We start from the raw sequence: 23,249 nt of genomic DNA on the forward strand, positions 1-23,249 counted from the left end.
CAGTTGTGGATTTTGTTGTAGGGTTTTTTAAAGCAAAGCACTGCAATCATCAGCTCTTTGTACAGAGCAGTCAGCCAGGATTTACCGCAGCTATTTCAAGGGGAGCTAGACTTTCCCAACAACACTGCTGACAGTAACAAAGTTGATTACATGGAAGTACAACAACTGCACTGTTACATGGCATGGGCTTCCTCTGTGTTTGAGCTTTAACCCTGCTCTCTTCCTTTGGACCTGCACTATATATTTATGCATACATAGACATGCATTCAGACTGCTTCTTTATATAGATCTCCAAACGTGGAATTTGAGCAGTACTCCAGCAGAAATAAGGCACAAGGTATATTGAAAAACAAGTTTAAAAAAGCATCAAATAACATCTGAGAGTCACTTAAGAGTCTGAGTATTTAAAGACACATATTGTAAGCTTTTTGCTGAGCTCCAGGCACGAGAAAATAAAGTAAAAGTTTCCACTATTTTCCAGCAATTCAGCTCTTAGAAGCCAAACTTTTAACATGTTTGTGAAACACGTTATCCCCTGAACTTGCAAAAGCACGGGGGCCGGAGCGGGGGGGTTTAACACAACCCAGAATTACCCCACCATCACCTCGGCTGTCACAAGCAGCACCACGCACCTCACAAATCTTTCTGTCAGCTGATTTACAAAATCAAATATCTCTCGCCAGTTCGTCGCCACGCTCCCAGACCTAGAAGGGAAAACCAGAGCACATCAGCGGCCTGACCCGGGGTGACTTTTCGGGCAGAAACTGACAATATCGGCTGATCCAAACATCTCGAGGTACCGCCCGCTCTCGCCGGTAAGTTTGTCCCGGTTTGTGGCTGAGGCGGCCCGCTCCCCGCTCCCCAGCGCCCTGAGGCGATCGCGGCCGCCCAACTTCCCCACAAAAGCCCGGCCGCCACGGCGGGGCGGACGGCAGATGCTGCCGCCGCTCACCCTTCCGGCGTGTCCGGCCGTGAACGCACCTCCGAGGGGAGAACTTCCAACGGCTCCTCTCCGCATCCCCTCAGCGAGGTCCCGGCGGGATTCCCGAACTTCTCGCCGAGCCCCTCTCGCTGCGTTTCCCGCCGCCTCCCCTCAGCGCCCCCGCGCGCGGCCCCTCAGCCCCACACGGCGCCCGAACAAAAGCGGCGCCGCCGCCGCCCCGATCCCCGATGGCGGCGATTCCCCCATCCCCGCCCGCGTCCCTCTCGCCGCTTACTTGTCCAACACGAAGTACATATCGAAGGCTCCGTGGCACGACGGCTCGCCCGCGGCCGGCGCGGCAGTGGCGGGCGGCGGCGACAGCAGCGGCAGCAGCAGCAGGAAGGGCACGGCCCCGGCTATGGAGACCGCGGGCTCCATGGAGAGCGCGGGCGGGCGCTGCCGTCCTGCCGCTCGCCGGAGTGGCCGCCCCTCGCCGCCGCCACCGCGGCTCGCCCGGCCCGGCCCGGCGCGGCCCTCCCTCTCGGCGGCGGCAGCTGGGGCGGGGGACAGGGCGGGCAGGCTCGCACCGCCCCCGCTCGCCCGGCCCGTGCGCCCCCGCCGCGCCCCGTCATCCCCGTCAGGCGCACGCTAATTCGCCTTGCTGCTAGCGGTGCCCGTGTGCCAGAGAGGAAGCCCCGGATAAATTTAACGTTGAGGAGGGGTGGGATTGTACAAACACTACAGAACTGTGGTTTTGAAACAAAAAAACTCCGACCTAATAGGGATCATATGTCTTCCACAGGCTGTGGAGGTGAATCAGGCTGCAAAAACTATCTTGCTCTTCCCTTCGCAACAGGAGATGGGAAATCGGAGTCAGAGTCATCCTGCTGGAGAGCTTTCTTTTCATGTCACTTTATCCCCTTTCCTGCCGTCTTTGGATGGTTCGCTGTAGCCACAGTGCTGTGACCTGACACGTCCGTGTCACAGCGCCTTCTCCATGCTGATCCCAACGCCAAGCCAAGCCTCCCTATGATGCAAGTTGGAAACCTCACCAAAGCCTACGGACCAACAGTGATTAATGTCAGACAGAGATCTGGCTCACTAAGTTCTGAATGCCTTTGAGCTAGCAAGGCCAAAGGGTAAGCAAGCACTGTTTTACAGTCCCCGTGGATACACAAAACACGGAAGATTAAGGACAGAGCAGCCTGAGCTTTGCCAAAGACCCAGCCAAGAGAAAGGCCATGTGGAGGCATGTGAGATGACAGAACAGGCTTGCTGAGCTTCCCAAAACCAGCTGCACTCCAGCTTTCCAAGTCCAAGGACTGCACGAGTCCGCCCCAAGCCCCAGGAGCACTCGCCTTGCCTGGGAGTACGTGTCATGTTATCCAGATGTTGGAAACCTTGCTTCAAGCACATGTGACCCACTGTGTTTGGAACGAGCTACCACTGCCAGTTCCCTCTTTTCTTGTTTCCAAGTGTGTGAATTCCTCTTTTAGCCTGTGGTTTCTGCTGAAGAAGCGGATAAATCATGGCTGTTTTGCTGGAATGGCTGGATGAGAGGGAGATAGGCATGTAGGATGTACAGGGCAGTGGCTCATGGCTGTTTGCCCGTGTTTGGCTTTGTTCACGCAAGGGCCCGGAGCCTTCTTTCCCAGTTCCCAGAACTCATTAGCTGATGCTTGGCTCTCTCCCCACCCTCCTCCAGCATCACAGTGCAGCATAAACCTTGGCCTGGGGTGCCCAGCCCCCCTGGGATGGGCGTTTCTCCCTGTGTGCACACGTTCCATCAGGAAAGCAGCCTCCTTGAGCTGATACCTTTCTGATATCCAAGGAGCTGGATGGGGCATCAGCAGCTTGTCAATGGCAAAACAACGACCGTGTTGCAGCAGCAGGAGAGGACAACTCATGCTCTTGGCTGCACCAAGGGACCCAGGTCTGCTACAGACCTCTGCCCAGCCCCGGGTGAGTCTTCTGCTGCCTCTGAGTGTTGGTTCTGCATCTGGAGCAGGCACAGCTTGTCCTCACTCCCCATCCCATTGGTCTGGAGTTGAGGTCACTTGCACGAGGACCTCCTTTATACTGGCTTCTTGTGCCTGGAGGCTGGGACAGCAGGGAAACCAGCAGGACCAGGGAGAAGTCATAGAACTCCTAAATAGATACAGCTTCAGAGTAACCCAGCCCTAGAAGCAGAAGTTTTCACGTGGGTGGTGAATGTGCAGATGAACACAAGTTCACTGCCAAGGTTTACTGCAGCAAAAGTAGTAAACAGAACGGCTTACAGCACCTTTGGGGTTATACAGTTCCCTTCTTCATCTCCATCACTTGCAGATGGTTTCCCCACATGTTGTCCCTTACGATCCACCCCCTTCCCACCTTCTTTTTGGCCCAGGCTGGTCAGGAAAACCTCAGGCAAATGGCACATGAGCCAAACCGAACTCGTCACATTTCAGGCGTGAGCAGTTGGAATGAAAAGTCACCCTTGGAGTAACCTGGCCGTGAGCCTGGCCCTGCCCTTGGGTCCTCAGGAATGCTGCAGCAGAAAGGTGGTGCTTAGGGGAAGAAAATCCTTCAGTGCTGTGGTGAAGTGACCTCAGGACCAGAATCAAACAGCGGCTTGGTGGCTGCACAGGCTGCTTTTTGCATAGACTGCAGCGGGTCAGGAGGGCTTTGTTGCTTGATAAATCCAGTTCAGGTCCAGGATACCTCTGCCCAACAGCTGTGAGCCAGCCTGCTTTCTGCGGGATGATCAGTGATTGCTAACATTTTGTCCAGGAAAAATGAAATTTGGGTGTGTCTGTGTGTATGTGGCTGCAGTGCTGATTAATTAAATCTCCTTTCTGACTCAGGTCTGGGATTGCCCTTCTGCCAAATGATCCAGGAGCAGCATGGAAGGGGGGAGCTCCACAGCACTGGCATCAATGCTTCCAGACACCCTGAGCTATGCAAACCAAGAACGGGTGATGCTGATGGGAACCCTTGAGCCAGGGCAGCTCACATGAAAATATTTCTCTTCTCCTCTCACAGGATATGAACCACACATGGAAGTCTTATGCTTTGTAAAAGGTAAGAGAAACCAGAGGGACTCCAGCAGTTATACAACATGCAGGAGCTGTTTGAGAGCTGCCTCCTGAAGGATTAGCTACAAATCCTTGTTCCCTTTACAGCTGTAGCTTCGTGTCTGTGCTCATCCTGTAAAGCAGTGTGGAAATGAATAAATAAAAAGGACAGCATTAAGTAACACAGAAACTCTCGTGTCCATGTGGTATTGCCTGCATCATCCAGATGGAAAGTATCTGTCTAGACAAATCTGGGAATTATGCAAGCTCAGAATTCCTGAATAGCCCTTCCTTTCCAACATCATGAAACATTTGCAGTACCCCCTGAAAATACAAACACAGGGGGGAAAAGCCCTTCAATTCCAACAGCCAGGAAACCTAAACACTAGCAGTATGCTGGACAAGAGAAGGTATAAAAGTGGGAATATGGAGTGATGTTCCTGCCGTGTACATGCTGACCCATCGGCTGCCCTGAGAACCCAGGGGAGCAACCCTGGTACTCACTCCTGTCTCAGCAGAGGTGGAGCAGGCTCTGTTGTGCTTCTCGTGGTTCTCTGCTGCCTGATACCCTGACAAGGCACAGAACTGCTTGTTTCCACTTTGCCAGAGCTGTTTTTTTCCACGGTGCTCATACAAGCAGAAGGAATAAAAACAAAGGGGGAAAGATGGGCTGGCCTGGTGCAAACCACCACAGAATAAAAATAAATCACTCTTAGCCTGGGAGAGCAAAAGAAAAGCAGGACAGAGAACATGGAAATCCCATTCTGGCTCGGGAACTACTGCTGGCTCTGAGCAGCACCCAGGGATCACTGGGGCTGGGAGTTTTGCACAACTCTAGAGTTGTACTGACCCTTTTTGGTATTCTTGGGAAACAACGGCCTGGACAGAGAAGACAGAGGAATGGAGCAGACAGGAACTCTCCCTGCAGAGCAGTGCAACCCAGGAAAGGGATGACAGGAAAGGGATTTCTCAGTAGTATATGGAGAAAAATAATTTTTTTAAAAAAGCACAGCTCGTGATCCAGCAGCCACCCAATTTGTGGCAGTTTTATTGCTGACTCCAGAGGCACAGGTTCAAGCCTTCCAAAGGTGCGTCCAAACAGAAAGATCACTTGTGTTCAGTTTGGGGTCACACTGCAGGAAAAGGGGCTGATGTTTATCCATCCAGCCTGGCCCCTTCAGTGCTGCAAAGGAGAGAGAGCATAGTGTCAATTCTGTCTTCCCAGGCCTAGGAGAGGAAGAGTAAAGAGCAATTGGGAGGAAGAGTGATAAAACAACTGCTTGTATCACTGTTTGGGGGCAATTAGGGCAATATTTATGCAGGGCCAGCGGGCTGCTGCAGGACATTGTGCCCGAGCCACCGTTGGATCAGCAGCCCAGAAAGCAGATGTGCCAATTTCCTGTCCTTGATGATGATGGGCCCTAATTACGCCAGAGCTGTGGCAATGTCCTTTCTTGTGTCTGACCCCTAATTTGGTTTCATGAAGTCATCTGTGCCAGGTTCTTCCGGCTGCAAGGCTGGGGCGAGGGACAGTCACGAAGAGTAGTGTGCTCTGTGTGCCCAAACACCTGGCCTGTGCTTTGAACAAACAAAAGTCAGCTGAGAAGAAACAAAATTCAGGCAGCCCGCTGGGATTTGGGTCAGTTGCTTGGCTTGCTTTACCTCTTGCAGGTTATCATGCCTGCTGATAGGGAGCTGTGTGCTGGGGGGAACATTCCAAGACAGGTGTAGGCACTCAGCAGAGACCAGCACTTAAGAGAGGCTGTTCATTTGTGGGGGGATGAATTTTGGAACTGGAGGGAAAACACACTCCCCTTTGTTTCTTCACCAGGGAGATTCTCTTGCTGGCATTGCTGCTGGTGCTTCTTTCAACTTTTCACCATTCCTTTCCATGTTTTTTGTCAGTTTATCTGGATTTTTTTCTTTCCCCTTTTTTCCTGCTTTTCTTTCCCCCTCATAATTTGAGGGGTTCCCCAGTTTTGAACTTTGCCAGCAGAGCATTTATTTAGTTTACTTGTTTAAACAGAAGCTTTTGTAAGCTCGGGAGAGGCTTTTTGGGTAGTGGAGGGGGTGGGTTTCAGCTTCTTTTCTTGTGTGACATTTTGAGAAAGGTTCTTGGGGTTTGGAATTTTCATTTTAATTTTTTCTTCCTTTTTTTTTTTTCCCAGAAACTATTTGTGGAATGACACATTTGTCTTTTTGTGCAGATCCTGCTTTGCATGGGTGGTGTCACTGCTCCTGATCGCTCCTGGGCCCAGCTGCAGCCACCAGCAGCTGTTTGTTGTTCCCTGATTGTGGGACTCTGATTGTTGTACCCATCTTTGTTCCTGGGGATAACCTGGTCTGCATGCTGCTGTTGCTAGGAGAGGATGGTGCTCGGGAGTTTGCACAGAGGTAGTGTGGAGGTTTGCAAGGCAGTGAGAGGTGGAGATACTGCTCCCAGAACATCAGGGGTGTGTGGTGGGGGCTTGGTGGCCACATGGTACCTGCTTCTTGCTATGCCTGGTGGAGCAGTAAGCACCTGTCCTGAGGAAGACGTGGTGCTGGCACAGGTGGAACTGGGGTCTGGCCTGTGGGAGACTGGTGGAGGAAAGAGCTGGAGAAGGAGGGGTTGGGGCTGTATAGCACCAGGAGGAGCAGGTGGGGTGATGTCAGACTTTTGGTAGAATTTCTGTGGCGACCTGCTTGCAGTTAAGAGCCGGGGCACATGGGAGGAGGGCTGTCTGGAGGTGATTCTGCCATGACAGTAGATGGAGGCTCCAGAGGGGGGCTGGGAGGCAGTTTGTGCCATCTGGAAGCTGGAGAAGGGCTCCGACCCTGCTTTTTTGTAGTAAGTGAGGAAAGAGCACTGTGGAGTGAGGCTCTGGGTGCTGGGCATGCAAAGTAGGGGGACTGGACAGTCTGTGGGAAGGGTCAAACAGCTCCAAGGAATACTTGAGCAAGTCCTTGTGGCACGGCCTATGTGGGAGGAGCAGAGCTTCCAACTGTCCCTGCTGGTCCCAGATGACATGTGAGCCCTGGGGTGGATGGATCTGGGATCTCTGGGAGAATGATTGCCCTCCATGGGTGCAGAGCTCCTCAGGGGCAGGCTGGCTGTGTGCCTGAGGCTGGGAGAGGGAGGCAGCAGGATGTAGGGGAACTTTGTCACCACACAGCCAGAGATGAGCACTGGGGCAGGATAGCCAGAGAGGTGTGGCCAGAATCACAATCACAGACTATTCTGAGTTGGAAGGGACCCATGAGGATCACTGAGTCCAATTCCAATGGCCCATATGGGGACGGAACACACAACCCTGGCACTTTTAGCACCAGGCTGTCACCAACTGAGCTAATCTTGGGGTCAGCTCCATTTGGGATTTTAAGGCCTGACTCATCAGAGACCTAGATTTTTGATCTGGACTTGATGTTGATCATGCTTTGAGCTTGAGGTTAAACCATCAGAGGGACTTTCCAGCCTGACTGGGTGATTTTCCTTCTTGCCTACAGACCCTGCACTTGGCTGCAGCACTGCCCTGTGTACCTTCAGGTTACTGAGGACTTGTACACCAAACTGCAAACTCCAGCCAGACTGTCTGCAGGATGTGCTTGGGGAAATGCCACATTCAGAAGGTAGGCTGGGATTTTTATTGCAGTCAGCTCCTGGTGCTGCTGCTGTCAGACAACAGGGCAGGAAGGGTGCGTGTGGGAGTGTTTGCTGGCTGACTCACAGCCATGCCTGGTTATTCACCAGCTACCTTGCGCTGGTGGCTTGGTGTACATAAACCTTGCCCTGTTCGTGTGAGCTGCTCCCCCCACTGCCTGGATGACAAGTGTTTCTGAGCATCAGTGTGACTGAGCTGGCCTTAAGACACGAGTGAGGCAGCTGGGATGTGTCTTATCTGACTAGTGTTTACGTCTGTGTGACTGAATTACCTTTTCCTCAATTTCTCCACATGTAAAATGTTTAACTTGTACTATAGGCACTCATGTCCTCTTGTCTGTCATCCAATATTTTATCCTTTTCTCTTCCTGTGTCTGGACAGTTAGGATGGGTGGAGGTAGAGCAGTGTGGCCTGGATTGCAGGCTTTGTTTTCTGCAGTGGTGTTGGCTGAGCAGCAAATGCTACAAGGGCTGGAGGGGTCGTGTCCCTTCCCCCAGGGACAAACAGGTGAAGCAGCTTGGCAAGGGCTTCATACATTTTCATGGATCAGCTTGTCGGGGTGTAGGAGGTGGTATGCTTGGCATTGCTTTTGGGAAGCAGTTATAGTTGCCACACAGTAATAGCCACAGGAAGAGAGCTGGTGTATTAAACTGTTATCCCCATGGGGCAGTATTTTCATGTTCATATTGAATTCTTGTGGCTGGAAGAAGGCCTTTTAAAGGAAATGTTTTGCTCAGCAAAGCTAATCAAGTAGCAAAATAGCTCGTGATATAATGGTACTGTGGTACCATAGCCCAAGATACCTGTAGTGAAGCAAGTTGAGCAGGAAGGGCCTTCAGTCCCTGCTGAGGATATGCAAAAAAAGATGTGGTTTAGTTCCCGGGAAAACTCATTTCCTGAGTCGGAGACAGTGATGACTTGGTGTATGTTCACCTGGGCAACTCATCTCATGGCACAGACAAGCAATGGTGCATAAGCTCCTTGGCAGTTCCCTACCAGTCCTGTGCTCTCCCACTTCCTCTACTCGGGAGCATTTACTTATTTCATTTGGGTTTTTTTAGGATTTTGTGCTCCTGCCCTCACGAGAATCACCAGAACCAGCTGCACTTCAGAGATTGAGGCAGAGTCACCATGGGCTTGGAAAGGTACTGGGTGCACAAAGATCACAAGCAATGGGAGATGGTGTCAGCTGCAGTGAGTGGGCAGATGTTCCAGGTGGACAGGGCTTGTTTGGAGCCAGTCTAGTGCTCTGCAGTTAGAGTTATGCCCTTAGAAATAAAGTTTACTTGGGAACTCATCAGCAGGCATCAGTGTGCCAGCAGCGTTTGTCCCCTCCAGGAACGCATTGCAATCTCAGCACCTTCCCTGTTACCTGCCTGCCACCCAAGTGCTTGCTCAGGCTGGAGCTATGGGAAATGACAGTCAGTTCTCTAGAGTTTGGCTGGGAGAGGTGAACAATGTGTACCCCTGAGTTTGCTGTGCTCAGCGTGTCTTGTCCCAATAGTTTTGGAGCTGCTTTGCAGGCACCAAGTGCAAGGTCGGCCACAGGCAGGAGTTACAGGGAGAGCACAGCTACCCTGAGCTAGAAATGTGGCAACTGCTCATCAACACTGTCTGTCCTTATCTGCAGGAAGTAAGGAATAACCCCCATAAATCCTGTCCTATAAATCAAACCTTCTGGGCTTGGCTCTCATGAGATACATCTCAGATCCTGAATGAGCAGTAGGGAAAGACATAGCTGAGTCACCAGCAGGGAGTCAGAACCTTACTGCCTCAGGGGAACTGTTTGTACACACAAATGTCAGCCTGCCCTGTCTGTGTCTTCAGACACACTGTACACACTTTTCCAGATGGGCAGGTGACAATAGTGCAAGGTGTGACACTGGATGTGTATGTTAGGAGCATGTTGGAGTGAGAATGCTGAGTGAGGCTGGTGTTGTCTGAGGAATCAACAGGAACATGGATCTGAGAAATCCAAGCCCCTAGAGATTGCCAGCCAGTGTGGGCATGTGTTAGCAAGGGTGGCTGGCCACAGCTGTGGCACTGGCTGCTTGCAGCCAGGGCAGCAAACCTTGTGGGTTAATATTCACTTTTCCAGATTTATTTATACTGAAGTCTCCCTGAGGGGGAAGGAGTGCATGTGGGGAGGTGTGGAGTGTAATGCTTCATCCTGGCAGCACAGGAAAAGTGAGATTGTACAACATCCTGAGTGCCTGGATACATGACCCAAACTAACCCCCTCACCTGTACCTGGAAGCCAACATAAAATAATGGCACATCTCTCTGGGGCCTTGCCTTGATTTCCTCCCCATGTCCTGCCTTACTGAAATATGTGCCTTCTCTGTAGCTGTGTGGGGAGAGACAGTTTCAATCTTAAGGTGGAGATTTTAGGGGTGTGCAGTAGGAGGGATCAGATCTCTGTGCCTTGTTTGTAAAGTTCCTAGGCATGCTCGAGTAAGATGTGTAACAAGAAACACCAAACAGAACACTAAAAACACCACAAAAACCCCAGCCAAACAGACAAAAAAGAAAACTAAACCAGTTTTTCAGCTGTTGTGCTGAGGGAATTTTCATTCAGCATCTTGTAGGAAGTGTTTCATGTCTTGCAGAATGAAAGTTGCTGAATGTAGCTCATCAAGGCAGAATGCTGGGATATAATTTAGAAGCTCATTAGAGATCATAATCACAGTGACAGATGTTGGTGGGAAGTAGGAACCATCACAAAGAAAAATAGGGAGCTGTTTGTCATGAAGATATTAGATCATGTGGGGGCAACATTTTCTGGGATATCTAAGGGGCTTGATTATGAGTTGGAGGTTTCCATCAAGCCTTCTTAGTGTATAAATGCCTTGGAAAATAAGACTGAAATATTGACAGGCCTTTTCAAGGCTTTGCTAGTAAGAGCCATAAGTTGAAATTGTGTCTACTAACCCGTGTTGGAGTGGGGTGTGCATTTCTCTTGGATGAGCTATGCATACCACTGCATCTCGAAGTGTCAAATGCTGTGGGATGGGAGCTGTGCTGTGAGGTGGGTGAGCTGTGCCTGAGTAAGGAGCAATGGAAGCAGCTCGATTGTGCAGGTAGCTGGAGCATGGGCTGGTGGCATGTGCTGCAGAAAAAAAAGGCTTTCAGCAGCTGCCAAAAGGTGTTACTTGGCCTGTTACTGGGTGAAATCATCACCAGATATGGAGATATGCCCTCTTCCCTTGTGTCACCCGCTTCCTCTGGGTTGCACCATCAAGATTGAGACAGATTCTGCAGATCCTGTGTACGAAGAGGGACTCGGATGTGGATGCCAGCGTGAGAGGCTCATGTGCGCGCAGCTCCGTGGGGACAGAGCGGAAATCCTGGGTGACAGTGCCACAGTGGAGGCTGAGCCCCCTTTGCTATTACTCCTGTGTTATTTGGAAGTGCAGAAGTAGAAAGGGGGCTGGTGGCCAGCATTGGGAAGTGAAACTGCAGGACCTTGATAGTAGAAGTAGATTAACAGAATCGTCATTAAACTGGGGTGTGAAGTCACCTGATGGAAGCATTGCCCAATATCAGAAATACCCTAGCAGGAAATGAGCTTTTGTTGCTGCAGTGCTGTTCTTCTGAGGTGTTCCATCTGCTTTACAAAGAGTGTCTGACTGAGCCCAGCAATGCTGCCGTGAGAACAGCATCTCTAGTGACAGCTTCCAGCTGTCTAGCAGATGAGAGCACCCAGGTGTCATGGCAAACAGGGAGGGAGTTACCATCCCATTTAACTGAAGGAAGGATGCTCTTGCAAGACAAAAAGGGACCACCTAGCTGGTCTGTTTGACAGCTGAATTTCCTTGAGTAGGCTCTAAAACTGTGGGCATGGAGTGTGATGTAAATCCATACAAGCAAATAGAATAAATCCAAATAGTCTGATTAATTTCACCTTTGGAATGTGGGCTAAGCAATTTTAGACGGTTGCTCCTAAAATCTTTGAACTTTTGTGTTAAAAAGAGGAGAGCCCAGCACGACCACCTTGGGGCTCAGCCTGGCACAGTCGTCCTGCCTCTCGGTGGCCCTGGCAGGGCAGGAGGGGCTGCCATGTGCCACAGGGCACAGAATGCAGTAAGAGCCCCAAGCTGGTGCTGTGGCACAGATGATCTCCATAAACTGTGATGACATTAATCTAATGTATGCGTTCTCCTCCGAATGTGAATACCAACAAATACAAATCCTATGCAAATCAGGCACTCGCTCAGTATGTGCAAGTGGCTGAACATCTGAGGACTCAAATATTATATCAGAAGTTGTTCACAGACATGCCTGTTCCAAAATTTGCTGTTACACTGCCCTTCTGTGTTCCCATGGGAACTTTCAGGTAAGGGAGAGACTGCTGCCTGCTCCCTTCAGCTAAAAGAAGTTTGTGAAGTAAAACCTGGCCTCCCTGCTGGATTCCTCCTCCTTCCCCAAGCCTGCAGCTCCTTCAGATGCTGAGTGCCTGGAAGGACTTCTCCCAGCCTCTGTGGTTTCCCCTTGGGGTGGCAGAAAGGTGGGTGTTAAGCATTCCTCACAAAAGGAAGTGGTACCCTCTGCCAACTGGCAAAGAGCAAGTGCTGGCACTAACTGCAGGAGAGAAATTGTTCACTCATTCTGCAGGAGTGCATGTTGCAAATTCCTCTCCCAGTCCTTGCGTGGCTCTTCCAGCTGTGCCTACTGCAGCCCACGTGCCTGAAGGGGTCTGGGGCTGTGTGTCCCAAAGGGGCTGGGAAGCTCCTTGGTATGGTGTCTCGGGTGAGAAATCTTTGCATCTCACCGAAGGAAGAGGAAAGCAGAGGGCAGCTGAGAGCTTTGCAAGAGCCTGCAGGAACGGAAGGAGGGAGTGAAGTTATTGCCCTGTGCCCCCACCCAGCACCACAGGTAATTCAGTTTGCAACAGGAAAAGAGAAAAGTAGGAACAAGTGTGATGTGCAAGAACACCAAGTGTAAATCCAGGATGTAAAACCCCATAGTCCATGTTTTGGGGCTGGGGTTTTTTTTCAGTTTTTGGGGAAAGCGCAAGGATTTAAGAGAGTTTCAAAATGGAGCTGGATCTTGTAAAATGAGAGTGTGATGGATGCAGCAGCGTTCATAGAGAGGTGGAAGGATGTGTTGTGACTACAGAACCAGTCAGGTTATTCCTTCCTCCTGAAGCCGTAGTTGCTTGTGCAATCAAGACAGGGGGTTTAGCAGAGGGAGCAGGCCTGTCCAGGGGGTTTTATCCCACCTGAAGACTGTTCTGCCTTAAAAATGCTCAGATTTTGTGGTGGCACAGGGAGACTGCAGAGGGAGCTGTGAATGGCCCTGGAGAGGGGTCTGTCCTGGCAGTGGCAGTGGGTGCTTGCCTGGCTCCAGAAAGGGGGTTCCTACAGAGCACAGAGTACCCACTTAGGGGGGCAGTGGGGTTTTCTCTGCTGATCTAGAGCTCACAGATATGATTAACAACGTACCATGAGGCCCCTTCTAGCTTTCCCCTCACTATTCCCCCTGTGCCCTCAGCTGCTCAGAGGGTTCCAGGGGACTGCTGACTTCTGTGCTGAGAGAAAATAATCTGGTGTCTCTTAGGCAGTGGCAGGTTCTGTAGGCTGAGATCACATTTACTCTTAGCCTAAGCCTGCAAATATTCCATGCATAGCCCCCCTTAATGAAAAGCCCCAACCTCTGCCAGCAGGTTAAGAGTTAGGGCCAACAACCCCTGGCATGTCGATAAATCTTCGTCCTTAACTCATCAAATCCCCAGCCTGCTCATTCAAGAGGGATTCACAAGAGGTAATACAAGACTGACCTTTGCTCTGCCATAAATGTGGATGCACGTGAACCAGCTCAATCAGCAGGCTCTTTTCTTGGCTCCCTTCGCTCGGGGTAGTTTGTCTTACCCTGAGGCTGCGGGATCCATGCAGCACCCTATCAACACTGTGCGAGGGGCTTGGCTTTCCCTGTCCCCTCCTTTGTCAGCACCTTCAGGTGGCTTTTCCCAGACCTTCCCTTTTTGACCCTGTGGGACTGTTTTTCCCTCTCCCCATTAATTCTTATCTTTCAAAATACTTTGTAATTTTGACGATGTTGATTTTTACTGCAGTAAGGGGAAAACATGGCTTTTTTTGATAGCCAGATTGCATGTTTGTTTGTTCTTTTATTTTTGGCGTCTTAGAAGCTTTTTGCCGCTTTTCACTTTCTAATTGTCTCTTTTTCTAATCCCGGCACTTATGCTCAAAGCCAACAATTCTTATGGCAACTTTTTATCACCTGCTGGCTAGAAAAGAATAGTAAAAAAAAAAAACCAGATTCTAGCTGAAGGACCTACAAAAGTAGGAAAACATAAAGGCTTATTTAAAGGATTTCTTCTGTGAAAGAATAGGAAAAACCCAAATGTTTAGAGGTGAAAGACCTGGCTGCATGCAAATCTCTGGCTTAAGCTTCATAACAGAATATCTCTGTAACTTGAGAGAAGGAAAGTGGGATCCCAGTTTATGTTGCGGGGGAAAAAAACTACCAAAAAGGAGTTGATTGGGCACCCAGATGGTTTGCAGCTCAGGATAATGCATTGGGGACTGGCAGGAGATAGGAGATAATGAGCAGGTCTGATGTGCAAGGGAAGTCAAGCAGAGGCAGTGGTGGGCACGAGACCCTGGTGAGGGAGGTTGTGCTTGCTGAAGTGGGATGCTGCAGTGCAAGACTAGCAAAGAAAGGAGCAGCAGTCCTCTGTCTCTTGGGAAAAAGGCATCTGTGTGTCTTGAATAACGCTGTCATGTCTGGAGATGGCTGAATTTTTTCAGGACCCTGTGGGGTGACAGTATTTTGCTGAGAATGTGTTCAGAGAGTCATGGGTTTGTTGTTAACAATGTAAGTTAAGCAATAGACTGAAAAAACCAAGTGTTTCTTGGAGGCATTGGTATGTGTCCCCTCCTCCCGAGGTTTGCCTGGCTCTCTGGTGTTGCTGGAATCTGCAGGGTGCTGAGCCCCAGCTCTGGGGATGTACAGGATCCTCACTTCCAAGGCAGGAGCAAGCTGCAGAGTGAACTGTGAATGGGCTTGATCACTCCCACAATTTTAGTCTCTGTGGACACTGATGAACTGAAAGAGACGATGGTGGCAACAGGTAACGTCAAAATGTTTGTTGTGAATGATGAGGCTTAAACAGCAACATTTGGGAATCCTTCAGCACAGCAAGATCCCAGGCAGAGATGGCAAACCTTGTGCAGACAAGAGGAGCACCCGGAGTTGCATTGCCAGAGGTGGTTAATGGAATTGAGTGTTGATTGCTGCCTAGTGCTGGTGCTAGCTCTGGAAGGAGAGCTTCTCCCTTGGCTGGTGGGGTCTGAAGCCTTTAGTGATGCACAAGTGCTCCACATGTGCCCTGCGTGCTGCCCCGACACCTCAGTGTTGGTGCTGCCAGCCCTTCTGGGAACAAGCCCCCAGCCATGGCCCATTCTCTTGGCCACTGGCTGAGCCCAAGCTCACCAGGACCAATCCCAGCCCAGGTCAAAATGTGGCAGCAACCATCCACCTTGGCCCACGTGTCTGAAATCCTCTGTTTCCATCCCAGCTATTGTTTCCAAGGGCCTGCTCACAAAAGCTTTGTCCGCCTGTTTGCTTTGCAGTGGCCTGTGAGCAGGGCCAACCCACCCATGTTCCCCAGGAGGTTATTCCTGGCTGAGCAGGCTTTGCTCCACACAACTGATCTGCTTAAGTGCACTTCCCTTCCTTGCTTTCATTCCACTAGTCAAGCTGCAGAGCTAACGTCTGTCTTTGTTCTGATGTGAGCCCTTGCATAGGTACACAATCCCCCCCATAGTGTGTCCTTTAAAATAGATAAAGTTTCTTTTCTGAATTGCAATTTAGATTGATTTTTGAGAGAGAGGATGGCAGAATCATATACAGAAGAAAAAAATCTTTTAAAATGAGAACGGAAGCAAATATAGTTTAGTAGTATACTCGTTACAGAATGAACAGCATATTGTATGTGCTGTGTTAGAGGTATGTTATGAATAACAAAAGCACTGGAGCATTTACATATTTGTTTTCAGAAATCCTGGCAGTTGGATTTCACCATTCTGCGCCTCTTTGCCAGAATCACTAAACAGTGGTACATATGGCTTCTGAAGTACCATATGCCATGGAAAACGTTAGCTGATGCCTATACTGATGCGACACGCTATAGTCTTTATTTAGATTTTTTTGCAGTTTTGAACAAAGAATATTAGATCATGCAAAACATTGTGCAAGCAGTATGGAGTAGTACATACAGGAAAACATAATGCATTGTGCCCAGAGAAAAGCCAGCTAAGAAAAGGGGAAGAAAGGGTGGTGTCGGGAATTAGAATGTGCACGTGCCAAGAAACGTATCAAAGGGTGGGACACGGCTTTGTGCGGCCAAGGCAGGAGGTTTTCCAGTGCTTGAAGCAGAGTCAAGAGCCAGAGCTCCACGGATGTGTGCATTTTGAATCAAGTCCTGTTTCTAAGAGATGCTCCCTGTTACAAAAAGTAGTACTTAAGCTTAAATCTAAGTACATGCTTGAAATCCTCAGAGAGCAAAGGAAACCACGTGCATTAGTGCTTTCCTACAGAGCCCTTCTTGCAGGAGCAGGGCTAACTCTACTCTCTTTCCCGTATCCTTGTCTGAAAATAATGATGATGAACACAATGAGTTTTGTGAGAAGCATCTTGAAAACACAATGAAATATAGTTTCCAACACAGCGACTGCAAAGCCCAACCTGGCATTAAAAAATGAATCCAGGATTTTGTTTTGACAAGTTTTTAAAGCACTCTTTTTTTCCTCCTCCATCTCACCTCACCATTACTGCACTCACATCGCTGATGTCGGTGGCAGTGCCGAACACTGATGGGAGCCTGGTGCTGGGGCTCTCGGGAGTAGCCAGAGGAGAAGGTGACCCTGAGGGGAAGGAGACCAGGGACGTGTTTCTTGCCACCACATCTCCCTGGTGCAGCAGTGCCCTGCTCTCCCCTTTCCCTTTTCTTCTGGCTCCTCTGTGTGCAGACCACTGCTCCGTGAACACTTAATAGGCTTAACTTTAAGCACCAGAGTAGATCCAATGGGATTACTCACATATTTAAACGAAGGTATAATGTTTGGAGAGGCGGGAGAAGCCTCACATCTCTGTCTCTTGATTCGGCTTCTGCCCTTAAAGCCACCCAGTTCTGCTGTTTGAGGATGGGAGGTTATGGGATTCACACAGCCTCTGCCAGAATTGTGTTGGTGTGTGAGGTACAGAGAGTGTTAAACCAAAAAAAGTAGGAAATTGGGGAAATCTCTTATAATGTGCAGACATTCATTGGTTGAAGCTGACCAGCTAACCAGAACAGAGACAGACCCAGCGCAGAAACAGAAGGTGGATGAGGCTCAGTCCGGAATGCAGCCGGAGCAGAACGACTTCCTGGGGAGGTGGGAGCAGAAGGGAAGGGCTCACAGCTGAGCTGTGCCGCAGATGGCCGGGCAGGGGACGTCGGGGAAGCCACTGCCTGTGGGAAGAGCACGTGTGGTGTCAGAGATGGGCTCCACCGTGGAACAGTTGTGCTGACCTGGGAGGGCTCTGCGTGTACGTGGGGATTTAATAGTGCAGGTAGTTGTAGAGAGACCAGTGCTGGGGAAGAAGCCTGTCATTCCCTGCCTGGCTGAAAGAAGCAGGAAAGGCACTGCAAGCTGCCAGTGATCTTTCACTGTGCAAGTAAAAGTAGTGGAACATTTAAGAAATTAAGGTAGTCACAGGAATTATCTGTGAGGCAAGAGCTGCGTGCGTGTGTAGGTAGCATCTCACACATTTTATGAACCACTACTTGAATGGATGTAAACAGAAATAGAAGTCAGAATGGAAGCAAAGGGAAGGCAGGGCTGAGGGGAGCTTTCATTGAGCACCTATTTGAGGTTGCTTCCCAAGATCCCTGGAAAGCACATAGTGGCTCAAATTCAAGCCTCACTATGTGGTTGTAAATTTATTAAAGTAATAAGAGGGGAAGATTAACATACTTACATCTATCTCCTCTCAAGGTGTTTTAATTCCTTTGTAGGAGCAAGTACCTTCCCAGAACTTCTGAGCAGAGGAAAATGGAGCCTCTCTTCCCAGAGAATGATGTTTGTAGCAGTGCCAAGCAGGTGTCCCTTCCTTCCACCTCTGGTCTCCACATCTCTTGTAGGGGAGGGCAGTGAGTGCCCAGCCTGCCCTGGGTATGCAGCTGCCCCTTTGGGCTGTGAACCAAGCTGTCAGGACCAGCACTGAGCCCACTGTGTCACGAGCAGGGCGGCTGGCCACGCTGCAGCAGGTAGACCCCCCAGGGGGGAAGGACACCTGAGCCAGGCTGCCCACTGGGCAGGTCAGCACAGCTCCCTCCCCTGGCCTGGGTGGTTTTCCCAGCTGTCCTGGCACGGATCTCCCTGCGCTGGTCTGTGTGTCCTCCATGAGCACACGCAGTCTATTTGCTGCATTAGCTTCATTATGTTTCCTTTCCAAAAAGCATCCACCGCTGTCTGCCCTGTGGTCTGGAAGGGGGTTAATGCTTTCCCCTCCCAAACCTCAGCTCACCAGCACATCTCCCTTGTGCTGCAATTATTAAATGACGCTTCACAACTTCATCTCCTCTCCTGCTACATCTGCTTGCTGCTCCCATGTGCAACCCTGCTCACATCCCAAACATCTAAATGCATTGTTTCCTCTGTTTCTCCTGCCAGCATGGAAAGGAGCCATCCCTCAAGCAGGATTGCCTTTGAGCTGGCAGCAGACGAGTGATTGGCATTGGGCAGCGCTGCTGAGACTCTGGCAGGCCGTTTAGCAGAGAACCTTGGCTAATGAATGTCATCCACACCTAGCAGATGTGCCACTGCCTGCCATGCCAGATTTTTGACATAATACAGGGCTGCTGGACACAACAGTGCTCGGGAAAAGCCAGGGAGCGACTTGTGCCTTCAACGTGGTGTTCAGTCCCACTCGTTCTCTGCGAGAGAAACGAAACCTGCGGGAGGGAGGGAAGCACATCCGCGTCTCCCAGTCCTCGACCCTGGTTTTATCGGTGCGTAAATCGTATTTGTGTTGCTTTCACTCATGTGCCAAGGGATCTTAAAAGAAAAGCCCGTCACCTTTTTTTTGTTTTTCCCTTGTGCTTCCAGCCCCGGCCCCTGCTGGTCCCTCCAGCCTCCCGCCGAGTCCCAGGATGTGGAACCGAGCGGGGGGCTCAGTGTCCCCCGGGAGCTGGGATGGCTGCGGGCAGGTGCCTGGCACCTGCATCTCGCCGCCGGCAGCATCCTGGGCTTCGTCTTTCCTCTCCTGCCCTCCATCGGAGGGAAGCAGCATTCGCTGGGCACAGTGGGGGGCCAGGGGGAGACGGTGCTCCCCGGGCACCCCGAACCGCTCCGAGCTTCCGGGACTCCCCCTCACCCCACCCGGTGCGGGAGTGAGGACGGGGCCGCCTCCTAATCCCGCCGTAATCCCGGAGAGCGGCAGCAGAGCGGGCGGCCGCTAATCCCGGCCCGCCGCCGCTAATCCCGGCCGGTGTCCGTGGGTCCCTGCCCGTGTCCCCGCGGGCTGGAGGCCATGTCCCCTCCCCAGAGCGTGCAGTGGGGTCCCGGGCCGACCCCCCGGCTCTCACGGGACGTAAATCGGTTAATAACCTAACTCGGTCATTAACCCGCTATTTGCCCGGCGGGCGGTGTCCCAGGGAGGGGCGGGGGCCGCGCTCGGGTGGGCGCTGCCCGCCCGCTGCTCCTGCAGCCCCCCCAGGTTTCTGCACCCCCTCCCCGGCCCGCCACCCTCCCGTCTCCCCCTCCCCACGTCCTTTTTGGGGTGACATCGTTGCCGGCTGTTTCTGTGCGCCAGGGAGCAGCGCGGACGGGGGTGCAGTGAGGAGGTTTCCCCCCAAATACCCTCCGGGGGAGACAGCTTGGAAGGCCGGGGCGGTTGCGGGACGTGTCCTACATCACGGGGAGCTCCGGGGGGGGCGCTTGGGGGTTGTTCCCTCCCAGCAGGCTGGAAGCCAAGTTCAGTGCGGCGTGGCCGGGCCGAGATGCAGTCGGGGAGAGCGTCTGGGGGGTCGATCCCGGGGACATCGTACCCCAATGAGCAATGCTCCGGCTCGCTGCCTGCGAGAGCTCAGGCGCCGATGCACCGTGTAACGCAGGTCGCTTTGCCGCTCTTCCCGTTTTTTTTCCTCGGCCTCTTTATCTTTCAATTGCAAAGCAATTAAAGGTCTGTATGAATCTGCGAGCATCCCTCCCCGCGGGGCCCTCTGATGCCCGCTGTATTGCCCTTTAGATGCCTCTTCCTTTTTTTGTTTTACAATTGTTGTATCAATATAATGCTTCCTTTCTTCCTCTGTCTCTATAGATACAGATATACAAGGCAAACCAAAGGTTTCGGCTGCTATTCAGTGCCTCCTCATTTGTCCCGGAGCCGTAACAGTGGTGCCCTTTCTCTTCTGGCTGCTTTTCCCTGCTTCTGGAGCAGCAGTTATGGGAGAAGCAGATGGCTACTGATTGGGTGAGCTTTGTGGCTTTAATACTGAATACTTTATGGAAAAGGACTTTATCATGCTTGGTTGGTCAGAGGAACAACGGGATGAGATTTATGACTACAGAAAATAAATCTTTTTAAGTTTCAAGCTCCTTCACACACCCCACGTCAAGTTGCTGTAGCAGAGCTGGAGCTGAAATCCTCAGCATCTTTATTTTTTTCCCTCCCCCCCGCCCCGTCTGCCTGTCCTTTCACTGCTCTCCCCACCCCCTCTGCGCCAGGGTTTAGTAAACCTTTGCTAACTTTAGGGACTGTCACTCACTGGAGCAGCCAAGGCCTCCAGAGCCCCCAGGCAGCACCAGGAAGGGAAAGGCCATTCCTGCATGGGGATTATCCACCTGACGGGAATATGCTGGGCAGTCAGCTCCTGCCAAAGCTTGGCCATGTGTAACTCAGCGGCCACCTGGGGGCCGGTGGGGAGTCGTGAGTGACATCCTCATAGACCTGAGAGAAGGTCTCTTTGGCCACCAAAGAGATATCTGGGCCACTGCTCTGAGCCCAGCACTGCCTTACCCCATGCACCCCACACTGGGCAGCACTGGGCCAAGGGCTGTGGGACTGTCCCTCTGGGGCCCGTCCTCTGTGCTGTCCTCCAGCTGCAGCACAGCTTCTGCCTGGCCTTACACCGAGACACGACCAGGGCTGTGCGGTGGGGTGGGCTCTCCCCCAGCGTGGGACACTGATGGTGGCACACGGGGACAGAAAGGCCTGAGGGTGTACAGGAGGCAGAAGCAGATTTCAGTCCTGCAGGGGTTCCCCCTCTTCCATTTCTCTCCCTTTCCTGTCCTTCGTAGCCAATCATGTCTTCTGTCAGGCTGTTAAACATTTGAAGGAAGGTGAAGCTAGGTGAAAGCTTTCCAGGTTTTAAACCTTTATGCTGCTGTCAGGCCAAGTAAGGAGGAGAAGCAGAAAGCCTGAGAAAAATAATTTTGAGATAGAAAGTCAGCAGTGATATTGGGTTATGTATGAACCATTTAACTAGTCACCTGTATCATGTTCAATGGTCTAGGTTTTGGTCAATAATAAAAAAAAAAATTGTGACCATTTGGTCACAAATTAATACACATTAATATTTCTTACTAGACTCTGTGTTTGCTCAGAAGAAAGTAAGAGGGGAAGTTCAGGCACTGTTGGGGGTGAGGAAACGGCCGAGGTGCATATGGTGTGTCTGAACATGAGAAAGCAGGTGGGGAAGGCATGTTGTGTTCTGCTGGGGCTCCTGGGGAGCAGAACCATTTGATCTTTGGGGTGAACCACAGCTAAAGTTGGTATCTGTCCCCTTTTATGGATTTGTGGTTTTGTGGCATGGCAGTGACCTGACCTGGGAGTCCAGGGTGTTGCATTGGTGTGGTGAGGCTGAAGGGTCAAAGGGAATAGGAAGTGACAGGCACCCCAGGTGTGCTTGGGAGCTGGGCTGGAAACAAGACAGGACCTTGCTGGTGTGCCTCAGCCCTGGCAAGGACCTGGTGGTAGCAAACTGTACATCTGGCTGTGGGTTTGAGGATTCCCAGTGGCATCCCCGTGCTGCTTGGCACAATCAGCAGTGGGAGAAGCACTACTCCTCCATGCACCATGTCTGCAGCATGGTGGTGATGTCTCTGGCACCCCAGCACAGGGCTTCCCCAGGAAAGGCGCCATCCACGAGCCTGGTGACAAGCAGAAAGGATGGTTTGTCATTCAGCTGAGGTCGCGATTTATTTCCACTACAGAGGCCTGTCTGTCTCCAGGGAAGGGAACCATTCTGTGTGCATTTCTCCAAGCGCCAGGAAAGCTTGTGGCTCTGCGTTTTGTTTTGAGTGGATTTTCCATTCCGCCTGGTGTGCACCTCCCAGGGACCACAGCTGGCCCTGCCTCTGGCAGCAGCTGGCAGAGGGCAGCGAGGCAGTTTTGAGCATCCCTTTGTGCCCCCTCCCCACGGTGCCCTGGCACCTTGGGAGTGAGTGTAGCTGGGCTCGTGTGCTTCTGGGAACTCATGTGTTCTCTCGGTGATTTTATTTTACGAGTGACTTTATTGCAGTCACCCGGGAGTTGTCTCTCAGCTGTGTATGTGTCTCCTCATAGGAGTAACCACACACCCGTAGGCCTGGCACAGATCACAACTCAGGCAGTGTTTCCCAAAGGATTCTGGAGTGTTTCTGAACACAGGTTGAGCATCCTTTCCTGGTCCCTCTCCTCTCCCCTTCCTGGGTGAAGCTCAGGGAGGAAAGAGAAGACTGATATCCCTGGGGAGCAGATGCTCTGTCCCTTGCTGCCATCCCCACTACACCTCATCACGGGCAGAAGATGGTTATCACAGTGGTTAGCGATAATGGTGTCCAAGCATCCAGGCATCCCCACTCTGCCGGCCCCTCGGCGCCTGCAGCCTCCTGAATCCCCACCAGGTTCCGGCCAGGTAGCAGCAGACCCTGGGCCTCCCCCCCGGGGCTTGGTGCCCGTCTGGGCTGGCATGTCTGTGGGAATTTGGCTCTCCAGACCAACCCCTTCTGAGCCCCGGTCCCGGGCTTGTCCGCCGCTCCTGGGGCCTCCCTTTGCCTGGGAGTTGGTTGCTTGGTGCCGTCGAGAAGGGTTTGGCAGAGCAGGGGCTGTGCTTTTGGAGGGCAGGGAGTGGCGGGAGATTGCCGGCTGCGGAGGTCCGTGGGAAAACGGCCGGAGCTCCTCTGCCCGGGTTGCCCTTGGCTCTCCATAAGAGGTTTTCTGGAAGAACAAACGAATAGAAAATGCATGGATGTACCGAGATAGGAGCGTGCGGCAGCCGGGAGGCGGCGGGCAGCGATCGCACGGCCCCGTAGGATCACACCGCGCCCGCTGGCAGAGCGGCGGGGGCCGGATCGGGCCCAGCGCACCTGCTCCACGTCCCCCAAAAATCCCGGTGAGGCATTTCCACGAGGCCGAGGGAGCTCCGCCGGCACCGGGCTCTGCGGGGTTTGCGGTAGGCGCTCCCGGCGGGAGCACCCCGCAGCAGAAACTCCAAAGGAAAGAGCCCGCGCCCATCCCAGTGCCGTTCTGCGGGTCGAAGGACTCTGTTCCCTGGAATCCACTTTCAGAGTGGCCTCAGAGGCTGGATAAACGCTCAAAAATTCTGCCGCGGTCCTTTCCAGTCCCAGGGAATTTCGGTAG

The 23,249-nt window shown here is 51.8% G+C and overlaps 2 protein-coding genes across 4 annotated transcripts in view; one reads left to right on the forward strand and one right to left on the reverse strand.

The window, feature by feature from the left end:
• The window catches only part of ANTXR2 (ANTXR cell adhesion molecule 2), a 78,696-nt gene extending 77,223 nt beyond the window's left edge, over positions 1-1,473 (reverse strand). The window contains exons 1-2 of the mRNA XM_085057898.1: positions 1,218-1,473; positions 633-704 (exon numbers count right to left, since the gene is read on the reverse strand). Of these exons, the coding sequence (XP_084914024.1) occupies positions 633-704; positions 1,218-1,360 (215 nt within the window). The 5' untranslated portion in view covers positions 1,361-1,473. The remainder of the gene's footprint in view (positions 1-632; positions 705-1,217) is intronic.
• PRDM8 (PR/SET domain 8) overlaps positions 671-23,249 on the forward strand; it is a 28,298-nt gene continuing 5,719 nt past the window's right edge. The window contains exons 1-7 of one of the 3 annotated variants that reach the window (XM_085057894.1): positions 671-815; positions 1,725-2,884; positions 3,769-3,985; positions 7,465-7,587; positions 17,641-17,725; positions 18,299-18,636; positions 19,947-20,099. The gene's annotated coding sequence lies outside the window, so the exon portion shown is untranslated. Of the gene's footprint in view, positions 816-1,724; positions 2,885-3,768; positions 3,986-7,464; positions 7,588-14,550; positions 14,713-17,640; positions 17,726-18,298; positions 18,637-19,599; positions 19,809-19,946; positions 20,100-23,249 lie in introns of those variants that run through there. The other 2 variants (XM_085057895.1, XM_085057896.1) reach the window with 2 other exon arrangements.

The sequence above is a fragment of the Lichenostomus cassidix genome, chromosome 4 (genome assembly GCF_008360975.1).
Source record: "Lichenostomus cassidix isolate B80296 chromosome 4, HeHo_3.0, whole genome shotgun sequence".
NCBI classification, from domain to species: Eukaryota; Metazoa; Chordata; class Aves; order Passeriformes; family Meliphagidae; genus Lichenostomus; species Lichenostomus cassidix.